A 12,933-nucleotide genomic window follows, 5' to 3' on the forward strand; every position below is an offset into this window, starting at 1 on the left:
TTTTTTTATTATGTAACAGTGTTCTGTCTGCATGAACACCTGTAGGGCAGCAGAGGACACCAGATCTCATTATAGATGGCTGTGAGCCACCATGTGGTTGCTGGGAATTTTACTCAGGACCTTTGGAAGAGCCAACAGTGCTCTTAACCTTTGAGCCATCTCTCCAGCCCTTAACAGGACTTTCTTGGACAGCCAGCTCCCAATAATGACACAGAGATCTTTTTACTTTTGAGATCTTTTATTATTTATTAAAGCTTGGCCTTTATTTATTAAAGGCTTGTTCCCCAGCTAGCTCTTAGCTTTAATTAGCCCCTTATTCTTCTGCCACGTGGCTTATTACCTTGCCTCAATATCTTAATTCTGGCATCCTGTTTCTTCAGGAGGGTAAATCTTTTCTGCCTCAGATTTCTTCCCAAAGTTCCTCTTTATGCCCAGATGTCCCGCCTGTTCTCTCCTGCCTCAGCTGTTGCCCATTCAGCTCTTTATTAAACCAATCAGAAGGTGTTGGAGGGAGTGTTTATAAAATATGATGCAGCCAAAGAATATCAGTACCAAAGTCTGGCTTGTACTCGGCTCTCTGCTGGTACAGAGGTCAGCATTCGAGTAATTCAAAGACAATCTTTACACAGTGCACAAAAGAGCATCTCAAAAGTGCTCAGTGTAGCACTTACCTGCATGTGAGGGGCCTAGATTCGGTCCTCAACACCAGGAAACAAAATCCCTCACTACTTATAATGGATAGAGCTTAATGTCCTTGGAATAGCCCCTTGTTCTAAAGTCTTAACTGATTCAAAAAGAAACATGATCTTTCTGATTTGGCTAAATATTGCTAACATGAACATTACTTTTTATCCACTTCCCTTAGTATTACAAATCATTTATTTATCTGTTTATTTGTAAAATTTATTTATTATACAGTGTTTTGCCTGCATGTGTGCCTACAGGCCAGAAGAGAGCACCATTTCTCATTATAGTTGTGAGCCACCATGTGGCTCAGGACCTTTGGAAGAGCAGCCAGTGTTCTTAACCACTGAGCCATCTCTCCAGCCCTTGTTTTGTTATTATTTTTTTTTTTTTTTGAGACAAGGTTTCTCTGTGTAGCCTTGGCTGTCTTGGACTCACTTTGTAGAGCAGGCTGGCCTCAAATTCACAGTGATCCTCCTGCCTCTGCCTCCTGAGTGTTAATATTAAAGATGTACACTACCATGCTCTTTATTTTTAATAATAATAATAATAATAATAATAATAATAATTATTATTATTATTATTATTATTATTATTATTATTATAATACAGTGTTCTGCCTGCATGTGTGCCTATACACCAGAAGAGGGCACCAAATCTTACTATAGATGGTTGTGAGCCACCATGTGGTTGCTGGGAATTGAACTCAGGACCTTTGGAAGAGCAGCTAGTGCTCTTAACCCCTGATTCAATCTCTCCAGCCCATTTTTAAATGTCTTAAACATAAGATAGAAGCTATATAATTATGATTTCCTTGCTTTAGTTTCATTACTAATCTGGTAAATTACTGGTGATAAAAATAAAAATTTAGGCCAGGCATGGTGGTATATGGCTGGAATCCTAACACTTAGGAGCTGGAGTGGATTAGTTAGGGTTTTATTGCTGTGAAGATCCGTCATATCCACAGCAACTCTTACAAAGAAAAACATTTAACTGAGGCTGGCTTATAGTTCAGAGGTTTAGTCCATTATCTTCATGGCAGGACACATGGCACTGTGCAGGCAGACATGGTGCTGGAGAGGTGGCTGAGAATTCTACATTTGGATAGGCAGGCAACATGAAAAGAGAGTGACAGTGGGCCTGGCTTGAGCACCGGAAACTTCAAAGTCCTCCTCCAGTTGCACTCTTTTTCTAACAAGGTTGTGTGCCACTCCCCATGGGCCTATGGGAGCCATTTTCATTCAAACCACTACACAAAGTTAGGTAAATTGTTACATGATGGAAACCAGCCTGGGTTACATAACAAATTTCAGGCCAGCCAAGGCTTTTTTAATAAGATCTTATCCCAAAAAATTAGAGAGAGAATGAAAGAGAATTTTTAGAAATATTTATTTATTTTATTGTTATATTTATAAGCAGAAAAGAGCATTGGATCCTGTTGAACTGGAACACTGTGGTTGTGAGCCACAGTGTGGGTGCTAGGATGAAACACGGGTCCTCTGCAAAAACAACCAATGCTCTAAACCCCAGAGCCATCTATCTGTCTGGCTCCCGAGAGAATTTTTTCAGAATCTTTTTGGCTATGTGATAGTTTCATCCTTTTAGACAATGTGTCTTGATCTTGTACACGCTGACTCCTTGGCCCACGTCCCTGGGCCCTCCTCAGCATGTTTCCCTTTCACCTTTATGTCCTTGTTATTTTTTCTTTCCTAGCTCACCGAGCCCAGTTAGTCTGCCCATGTGGATGTGGGTGTGGGCCAGAGAGAAATCACAATTAGAGAGAAATACTATGTTCTTGGCTTTAAATACCAAGTATATTTAAATTTGTTTGTTTGTTTGTTTTTGAGACAGACTTTTTCTATCCCTGGCTGTCCTGGAACTCAATGTGTAGACCAGGCTATCCTTAAACTCAGAAATCGACCTGCCTGTGTTTCCTCAATGCTGGAATGAAATGGTTTGCCATTACGCCCAACTTATTTAATTTTAATATATTCTACTATAAGAAAGTTTCATGAAAATAATATAATTCTTAGCCAGACATGGTGGCTCACGCCTATAATCCCAGCACTCAGGGAGGCAGAGGCAGGCAGATCTCTGAGAGTTCGAAGCTAGCCTGGTTTACAAAGCAAGTCTAGGACAGCCAAGGCTACACAGAGAAACTTTGTCTCAAAAAACTAACACACACACACACACACACTTCTATAATTTTAAACATTATTGGAAAAAAAAACAAAAATGGGTGCAGTGGTGCTGGTGCACACCTTTAATCCAGCCCTCGGGAGGCAGAGGCAGGTGGATCTCTGTGAGTTGAAGGCCAGCCTGGTCTACAAAGTGAGATCCAGGATGGCCAGGGACACACAGAGAAACTCTGTCTTAAACAAAAACCAAAAAAACCCACCAGAAATGAAGTCCTGAGGCCACACAGAGCAGCACAAGGGGATTTGTCTTTCAAGGGCCAAGGGACATGCCAGAGGATCATTGACAGTCACTGCCAAACACAAGTCCTTAGATATAATCTCCTAAAACGTGGTGGGCTTTGTGTCGTGGAATCTAGAAAGTGCTGATAAAAGGACTCAGTGAAAACTGAGACAAGAGCTCATACCACCTCTATGGATCAAATTCTCAGCATAGTGAGGAACCTAAGTTCCCAAACTGATGGACAGGTCCAGTGGGGTCAACATTTTAACTGGATTCTCTAGGTTTAGAGAGAAAGAGTCTAGTTTATATGAGAATATAAAGGGAGTGAAATAGCCAAAGCAGTTTTGAAAAAGTCTCAAAGCCAGGTGTAATAGCATACGCCTCCTGTCTTGGTATTTAGGAGGCAGAGGCAGGTACATTTCTGTGGATTAGAGGCCAGTCCAGTCTATGTAGTGATTTCCAGGACAACCAGGGCTACATAATGAGACCCTATCAAGGAAAAAAAGTCTAAAATTGCCAAGCTCACACCAAGGCCTTGCAGGGATTCTGTATTGCTGTGGTAGTCAGTAGTGTGTCAGCAGGGAGGATGAGAACTGAGCAGAGTCCAGCTGCCAACCTCAAGTTTCCAACATGTGGTATTGAACCATTGGATGTTCCTAGGCAAGGAATGAACTTTGACCCAAACTACACTGTGGATAAAAGTGAATTGAAATTGTAGCAAAGATCTAAACATGAGAGGGAAAGCTGTGACATCTTAGAAGGAAACACATGGGGCTCTCTTTGTGACCCAGGGTTAGACCCCGGGTTTTCAAATCATGCAACCAAAGTCACAGTCTTTAAATACCGCTTAGCAGGCTGGACTCTGTCAGATTTTAAGCTTTGGCTTATACTAAGGCAGAGTCCTTAACCTGTGGGTCACAATCCTCTTGTGGGTGGAACCACTGACCCTTTCACAGAGGTCACATATCAGATATCTCACATATTGGATATTTACGACTCATAATAGTAGCAAAATTACAGTAATGAAGCAGCAGTGGAATAATTTCATGGTTGGTCACCACAGCATGAGGAAGTGTATTAAAGGGTCACAGCGTCAGGAAGATTGAGAACCATTGTGCTAGGCGGTGCACTAGATGTGAGGTGCTCCATTAGTCTGTCCCTAAAGAAGTAAATGGTGAAAACTATGGAAGACAACTCTTTGATGTCTCTGGAGACTGTCCCCAGGGACCCCACAGGTCACTAAACACCTAAAAAGTGTACCAGGTCCAAAGGAAAAAGGTGAGGCCAGGTATACTTCTCCAGCTCGGGTTGAAAGAGGCTCCATTCCAGGTTGGTCCTCCTCTCTCAGCTTCCCCATAGTGGGAGGTTGGCTCACCTAACAGCTATGGGTTACAGTGACTTCCCACATGCTATGTTAAGACCCCTTACCCCTCTGTATCAGGCTGCCTGAGCCTATTGCTTGGTACCTTTAGCTAGGAATGTTCCTAGAGCTAGTTTCCAACCTGTGACGGTCCCGCCTTAATTCCTGTTGACACTGCAGGGCTGCTATGACTCCTCTAATGAACTGACTTTGTGTTAGAGACTGTAGTGATGTCCAAAGCCAAGAATATTCTGGGAATAGTGGGAAGATGCCAGAGCAAGATGCTACCTTGCATCAGTTAGAAAGAATTAAGAAAAGCAGCAGATTCCAGTGGTTTGCCCTTGAAGAGCCATAGATTAACTTGCTAAGACAATGGCAATTTACCTGCCAGAAAGCTGTCAGGAACTCTGGAGCCCTACCAAATACCTCTACCAATAGGCACGTGCTTAGTGGAGCAGCCAAGGACAGAGCCAGCTTTTACTGCAAGCCTACTTGCACTGCACACCCAGGCCATTGCTCCCTGCAGCAGGTGTGGGCTCCAACAAACAGGAGAGCAAAAACCAGGGATAGTGGGTGTCAATGCCCGCTCCTGCCACTGTGTGTCGCCTGTAAATTCTGATTCTCACCTAAGACATGGAGATGAGCAAGAGGTATAAAGCACAGAGCACAACAGCGAACAACGGGAGAGATGCAGGTGCAGATGCCAAGAACCATGTGAAGAAGGGAAGGGCTGGGGATATAACTCAGTTGGAAGAATGTTTGCCTGGCACGGACAAAGCCACTGGGTTCAATCCCTTGCACATAAATTACACACATGTACGATCTCAGTGCACACCAGTTGTGCTGTATATTTTTTGTTAACAAATCTTAGAAGAGGGAATCTCAACTGAGGAATTACTTCTACCAGACTGTGTTGTGGGCATGTTTGTAGGGAATTTTCTTGCTTATTTTCAGGACAGGGTCTTATGTAGATGAGGCTAGTCTTGATCTCAGGGAGGCTGTCTCTGCCTCCCAAGTGCTGGGATTAAAGTGTGTGCCACTATGCCTGGTCTCTGAGCTTTTTATTTTTGAGGTAGGGTCTCTCACTGTAACCCAGGCTGGACTTGAATTCATGGCAGTCATCCTGTCCCTGCCTGTTGGTTGTTGAGATTATAGGACTGCACCATGCCAACTTTCCAGAGCTTCTTCCTTGCATCTACAGACGGCTCTGGGTGTCTCTTCTCACTGCTCATGACTTTCATTTCAGGCTGTGGTTTTCCTTGTTCTCCTTTACTTGGTCCCGCTTCCTTTCTTCTAAGAATTTAAAGCTCCAGATGTCAAGATGTGTTCTTTCCTGGCAGCTGTGCTGCTCATATATTTCTTCTGAAAATGTCTGCCATTTTGAGGGCTCCTGTGGGCTTCTGTTCTCTGAAATACTAATAGACTCACTAATTTGATAAGGAGTGGGAAGCAGCCACTGTCCTTCAAATGTTGCCCTTTTTCAGCTTTACTTTTCTCTCCCCAGAGTGGCCCTGTCAGGCTCTTTGTCCCTTACAAAAGGCGCAAGAAAGAAAACGAGCTGCCCACAACTCCAGTTAAGAAGGATTCTCCCAAGAACATCACGCTGCTTCCTGCCACAGCAGCCACCACCTGTGAGTGCTAGCTGAGGAGCAGTGCTTTGCTGATTGGTCCTGTCTCTCTACCTTAGCCCAACTGAGGGATTCTCATTTTGACAAAATGTGATGATGAAAGTCTTTTCCTAACTGGGTTCTGTGGCCCGCATGTTTATTCCCAGAACTCAGGGAGGCAGAGGGAGGTGGATCTCTGTGAGTTTGAGGCCAGCCTGGTCTACAAAGTGAGTCAAGGACAGCCGGGGCTACTCAGAGAAACCCTGTTTTGGGGTAGAGGGGAAGAAAAGAAAAAAAGAAAGAAAGAAGGAAAGGAAGAAAGAAAAAAAAATTATCCTTTGATTCAAGCTGCAAAGTACTTTTAAAGTTCATTTACATTTTATTTTCTGGCTGGAGTGCACAGTTCTCTGGCCCCATAGTCAAAGTCGGTGGTGTGGATAGAGGCCTGAGTCCTGCCCTGTCTGGCTCTTTCTGCTGGGGGCCAAGTTCATAGGCTTCCTGGTGTCATGCCATGTGTCGGGTATATCCAGTTTGGCCCAACTCCTAGGATCTCTCAGAAGTCTGCAACTTTGCAAAGAACAATGCATTCTTCAGGCCCAGTGCCTGGTCATGAAAAAAAAAATGCCCTTTTGCCTTTCCAGTCACTGTGACACCCTCAGGACAGATCACTACCTCTGGAGCACTAACCTTTGACCGAGCATCCACTGTAGAGGCCACTGCTGTCATCTCTGAGAGCCCAGCCCAAGGTGATGTCTTTGCAGGAGCCACAGGTAAGTTGTCTCACTATCTGTCTGATACATTCCCAGTGCCTATGGCAGTCTCTTTTGCATGGCTTCTCAGCAGGGGCCTTGAGTGGCACTATATTTTGATAGGAACCTGATGGGTATTGCAGAAACAGCACTGTGACCAACGCACAGAGCTGGAGATAGGTAGCATTTGCTGATGTTGCTTTAGGCTGACACCAGGCACTAGGAACAATCCCAGGCATGAGTAATCTCAAATATTGTAAGAGTTATGTTAGCAAAGCACGTGATACCGTCTTTTGTAATGTTATTTCATCAATGACCCAAATCCCATTGTTTCAACTCAAAGCCTACACTAAGGTCACTCAGTGGCACCCCAGGGCCGGTATTTTTGGCTTGAGTGTGCAGCTGTAGGCACTTGGAATTAAATCTGCTTTGCTGAGGCTGTCTCTCTCTCTCTCACAGTGCAAGAGGCAGGTGTGCAGCCCCCCTGCAGGGTTGGCCACCCTGAACCCCATTACCCTGGCTACCAGGACAGCTGCCAGATTGCCCCGTTTCCAGAAGCTGCATTGCCAACATCACATCCCAAAATTGGTGAGTATCAAAGATTTTATGTGCGTGTAAGCTGTTGTCCTCAGAATTGTGGTTTTGCTTGATTTTTATTCTTTGCAGTGCTGGGGATGGAAGCCAGGGTGTCTTACATGTTAGGTGAGTTTCTACCTCTGACCCATGCCCCAGCCTCAGAATTGCTTCTTGTTAGTGAAATAGGGCTTGTGCTGATGTTTTTTGTTTTTTTTTTTTTTGTTTTTGTTTTTTGTTTTTTTGTTTTGTTTTGTTTTTTGTTTTTTTTCTCTTGAAGTGCTGGGTTAGGGCTGGCAAGGTCCAGCCTTCTGCCTGTATCTGTAAATAAAGTTTTATTAGACACAACCATGCTGTTCAGTCATTTAAGTCTTCTTTTGTTTGTCTCAGGCTGCTTTCATAGAGACTGAAATGAGCTAATGTTGGTATTGTCAGGTCTACCCCAGCAGAAATGTGTGTAGGCTATCTCCTTGCCTTCACAAACCATGGAATTAGATCAAGCTGTGTCTGATGTGAGGGACTGTGCCAATGTTTGTGTCCTGGTAGCTGAGAGCTGAGCAGATTCTCTCTGGGCACCTTGACTTTGGGTTTTCACTTAGCACATTTTGGGCAAATTTTTGTGTCAGTGTACTTTTTGGGTTTTTTCGAGACAGGGTTTCTTTTGTAGCCCTGGCTGTCCTGGAACCTTCTATGTAGACCAGGCTGGCCTCAAACTCGCAGAGATCCACCTGCCTCTGCCTCCCAATTGCCTGGGAGTAAAGGCTTGCGCCATCACACCCAGCATCAATATACTTTTTAAAGGTGTATATTACAGATAAAACATTACCTGAACCTTCCCCTGCTGATGGACATTTGTTTTATATACTTGTCCTGTTCTTTAGCGTTAAGAAACTTGTCTATAAGAGCTAAAATTTTAAATAAAATAAAATCCCTTCTCGTCACTTGTATTATCTTCTTTTTTATCTCTCTGAACTCTTCCAACCTGAAGGCTCATGCAGACTCCACTTCTTCCAACCAGCTTCAGGCTCCTTCCCTTGTCTCTGCTTTGGGCTGGCCTCCGTCCTTCCTTGGACTGTATTCTTTACTGTTCATCTTATACTCAGCTTGCAGGAGATGACAGCTATTTTAATAACTTTTTGTTTTGTTTTGTTTTGTTTGTTTTTTGTTTTTCAAGACAGGTTTTTTCTGTGTAACCTTGACTGTCCTGGACTCTCTTTGTAGACCAAGCTGGTCCAGAACTCAGATCTGCTTGCCTCTTCCTCCTTGAGTGCTGGGATTACAGGCATATGCCACTACATAATTTTCTTTTTTTTTTAAGTTGGACATATACAATATAAAAAAACTATTCAGGAGTATTGCAGATATCACCTAACATGCTTCAGTGTTTTGTTTTGTTTCCTACAAGAAAAAAGATGTTAGGAAACTCAGTAATTAAGTGAGCGTTTACTAGTCACTGTGAGCCAGTGACTGATGGTCCGTAGTGGCAGAGTGAGCCAGCGCTTGCCTCCTGAACTCTGTCCCCTTGATACTTGGTCTTTCCCTGCCCCCTTGGGGGTTACGAGCAGCGGTTGTGTAGCATGCCACTTACCCTGGCGCTGTGACGCTGGCTCCTGTGGTGTGGCTTGTTCAGTCTTCCTCAGTGATGGTGCAGACCTGCGATAGAGGCTGCTTGGGATCCTGTGTCCTCTGAGCCCTGTCTCAGGGTAACCCTGACACTTGAGGGAAGGTTGGGAGGTCTCATGGGAGGTTCCTAAGGCCACAGAGGTCTATAGTACCTCATCACACTTTCCCCTAGGTTGTACTTAGAGCTTCCTATTTTAGTCAGTGGGTCATAGTGATTGATTTTCTGATTTCTGTTCATACTCCCAGACTTGGAGCCCTGTAAGAGACAGCAGGAGCCCCATAGGTGGTCTCTGTGTGACCTGGCCCTTGCTGCAAGAACCTTATTTCTGCCTTAACCAGACACTTGAGCTTCAAGTTTTCTTTTTCACTTCTTTCTCTCTTTCTGTGTGTGTGTGTGTGTGTGTGTGTGTGTGTGTGTTCCTTTTTGTTGTTTTGAGATGTGGTATCACCGTATAGTTCTGGCTGGCGTGGTCTAGAACTAGCAATGGAGGCTGACTTCAAATTCACAGAGATCCACCTGCCTCTGTCTTCTGAATGCTGGCGTTAAAGGCATGCTCCATCATACCAGCTTGTGTGTGTGTTAGTGTGGAATTATGATGCCCTGGTTCACTAGCATGTGCGTGTGGAGGTCAGAGACGGCCCGTGGGTATCAGTCTTCATCTTCACCTTGTCTGACACAGGCCTCTTGTCTCCCCACGGCCTATACCAGGCGAGCTGGTACTCAGAGTCAGAGGCCTGCTGGGATTGCAGGTGTGCACTATCACATCTAGCTTTTTCATGAGCTCCTGGAGTTTGAACTCAGGTTTTTGTGCTGGAGCTACAAGTGCTTTACTCATTGGGCTATCTTAGCAGCCCTCATCCCAAGCTTTGCATTCCCCACGCCTTTCAGAAGCCAGTGGTGTATGTGGCGTATGTCAGAGAAGCCTGGACTGTTGAGTGTTGGCTTTTGTAACGACTGGGTGCCTTATCCACTTCAAAGTGGGAAGGGGCTTTGTGCAGGAGGAACCGCATCCCTCAGAAGCCCTGTCATGTTGGGTATTCATGCCTGTTGGGTGTGTCTATTCCCAGTCTTCCCAATAGACTAAGGTAGAGAGCGATTTGCGCACACACACACACATGCGCACGCACATACGCACGCACGAATGCACATATGTGCACACACTTGACTCTACCATAGACCCACCTACAGCGGGAGTTCACAGTGTCTAGGGAATCTGAAATCACAGTGTGTTCTGGTTCCCTCTGTCCGTCTTGGGGGTATCACTACTCCCACTGCCCTTAGTAACTTATAAGCTACTAAGTGTCCTTATGGACTGCAGACCCCAGAAAAACTTTCCAGATAAGCCTTAGTTTTCCTGTGTACAGTGCTGGCTGAGTCTTTCCTTGCCCTGCCCTCAGTGTGCTTGTTCTGTGGCTGTTTCCTTCCATGTTTCATGACTACTCCTTCTCTGGGTGAGTGTCTTGCTTGCTTGCCATTTCTCTCGTCTTCTGTGAGCTTCGGTCTAGTCTTATGAAGGAAGTGATCAGCCCCTTGGGGAAGGCTTTTGGTTGATGTCATTAGGCATACAGGAATGAACAAAGAGCAGGGGACAGAACTTTTTCATCTCCAGTGCTTCTCACCACTTGCCCAGCTTCACCTGAGGCTGAATGAAGCTTGGAAGTCACTAACCTCTTGTTTATCCCACATTCTACATTCCAGTCCTGACATCCCTGCCCGCCCTGGCCGTGCCGCCCTCCACCCCCACCAAAGCTGTCTCTCCCACTGTGGTCGGTGGGCTGGAGATGTCAGAACAGCGCAGCTGGCTCTACCTGGAAGAGATGGTCAACTCCTTGCTCAGCACAGCCCAGCAGCTGAAGACGCTGTTTGAACAAGCCAAGCAGGCGAGCTCCTGCAGGGAGGCTGCCGTGACCCAGGCAAGAATGCAGGTTGATGCGGAGAGGAAAGAGGTAACAGGAGCTTGGACCTGTAGCTGTACCCATCATCCTGCCCTGGCCCTGGGAGAGCCTGTGATTCCTGCGCTGGCGCATGGAGATCACTGTCCCACTGTCCCTGAGAAGGGAGAGCTGGAAAACAATACAGATGAGAGTGGCAGACACCAATAAAACATTTTGTGTAAGATGGCATGTTTCAGCAGGGAAGACATTTTTATATGTACCAACTATTATTTTTGGGTGTATGGTCTTCATAGATGTTTTTACATTCAAGCCATCTTTGTTTGTTTGTTTGTTTGAAGAAAGGGTTTCTCTGTCTAGCCCTGGCTGACCTGGACTCACTTTTGTAGATCAGGCTGGCCTCAAACTCAGAGATCTACCTGTCTCTGCCTCTCGAGTGCTGGGATCACAGGTGTGTGACACTGTGCCCGGCTTTTTTTTTTTTTTTTTAATATATATTTTTTATTTATTACAATTCAGGCGATCTTTATGTAGTAAAACATGTCTCATATTTGAACTTTGGGAAAGTGTTATTTGGTGTGGGTCTGATACATAAACACACACTTTTCCATTTGTTGTTTCAATGCCCTACCTGCTGTGGGCTGTGGAGGGTGGTATGACCTTGTGACCACTGTGTTCTCCTGTAGCTTCTCCTTTACCAGGGCCTGATGCATCCCTAGCATCAGTTTCCCAAAGACAAATGACTAGTAACATTTTCTGTGTTCTTTGAACTTTTTCTTTTTTTTTTTTTAAACAAGGCAAAATTGAACCACAGTGAAATGCCTCTATCCTATTACAGGGTCACCAGCCACACCGAGGGTGGCCACCCCAGTGGCTCCCAGTGCCACCCCCTGGCATGCCTACCCCTTACACCCATCCTGATAGCTGTTGTCAGGGACCGACCTGTGCAGCTCCACACCAGTGCAGAGGCCTAGCAGTGTGCCCCCTTAGCAGTGTGTCTCGTCTTATCCAACATGACACTTGTGGATTTTGAGGTTCATTTTTCTTCAGTTATTCCAGCAGCAATTTTGGAAAAGACTGTCCTTTTCCCACTCAGAGATCTGCTAAGACCAGCTGATAGCTTGATGTAGGTCAGCGTTTACACTTCATTTAGATCACTCAAAAGCATGTGTGGTTCTCAGAGAGCTGAGGGTTTTCTGTTCTTATGGCAGTTGGCTTCCTTTCAGTATGGCTGTGGAGAATGTTCTTTGTGGGATTTTAGTGGTGTTGTTTAGTTTAGTTTATGTGGATTTTCTGTTTGTTCTGTATTTGATACTGATTCTCTCTGTATAGCTCTGGCTGGCCTGGAACTCACAGAGATCCACCTGCCTCTGCCTCCTGAGTGCTGAGATTAAGGCATACACCACCACACCCACTTTGATATTTTGAGACAGGGTCTCCTGTAGGCCAGGCTAGCCTTGAACTTGCTCTGTTCAACTTACTATGAGGCTGGCCTTAAAAACTTTGAGTACTCCTCCTTCTAACTTCAAGTATTGGGTAGCATAAGCATAAGCTACCATGCCTGGTTTGTTTCTTTGTTTTTGAAGCAGGATCCCTATTTAGCTCAGACTGGCCATCTCCTGATCTTCCTGCCTCGGTCTCGTGTTGGTTTTCACCTTCTTCTGTTTAAATTCATTAGGATTTGTTTCGTGCTGCAGTGTGGGCTCTGTTTCAGTGAGCATTGCTGCATGCTTGAGATTGGCTTACTTCCATTGGTTAGTTCAGTATTCTACAACATCGTTAGGTCACAATAACTTGACACTATTTAAATCTTCAGGCTTTCCTTCAGTCTGAAGAGCACCATGGGAACTGCATACATTTGGTGAACAATCAGATACATACATGCAATTAAAATACTCATACACATAGAATTTTAAAAAGAAAACCGGGCGTGGTAGCGTAGACTTTTGGAGGCAGAGGCAGACAAATCTCTGTGAGCTGGAGGCCAGCCTGGTCTACAAAGTGAGTCCAGTCCAGCCAGTGCTCT

At 45.0% G+C, this 12,933-nt stretch overlaps 1 protein-coding gene across 3 annotated transcripts in view; it reads left to right on the plus strand.

The window, feature by feature from the left end:
* Deaf1 (DEAF1 transcription factor) overlaps positions 1 to 11,132 on the plus strand; it is an 18,496-nt gene extending 7,364 nt beyond the window's left edge. For all 3 annotated transcript variants that reach the window (XM_055606872.1, XM_055606873.1, XM_055606874.1), the window contains 4 exons: positions 5,967 to 6,093; positions 6,711 to 6,839; positions 7,278 to 7,406; positions 10,714 to 11,132. In XM_055606872.1, the coding sequence (XP_055462847.1) occupies positions 5,967 to 6,093; positions 6,711 to 6,839; positions 7,278 to 7,406; positions 10,714 to 11,117 (789 nt within the window). In that variant the 3' untranslated portion in view covers positions 11,118 to 11,132. The remainder of the gene's footprint in view (positions 1 to 5,966; positions 6,094 to 6,710; positions 6,840 to 7,277; positions 7,407 to 10,713) is intronic.
* The last annotated feature ends 1,801 nt before the right edge of the window (positions 11,133 to 12,933 follow it).

This window comes from Psammomys obesus, unplaced genomic scaffold (genome assembly GCF_907164565.1).
Source record: "Psammomys obesus unplaced genomic scaffold, mPsaObe1.curated_primary_1811, whole genome shotgun sequence".
NCBI lineage: Eukaryota > Metazoa > Chordata > Mammalia > Rodentia > Muridae > Psammomys > Psammomys obesus.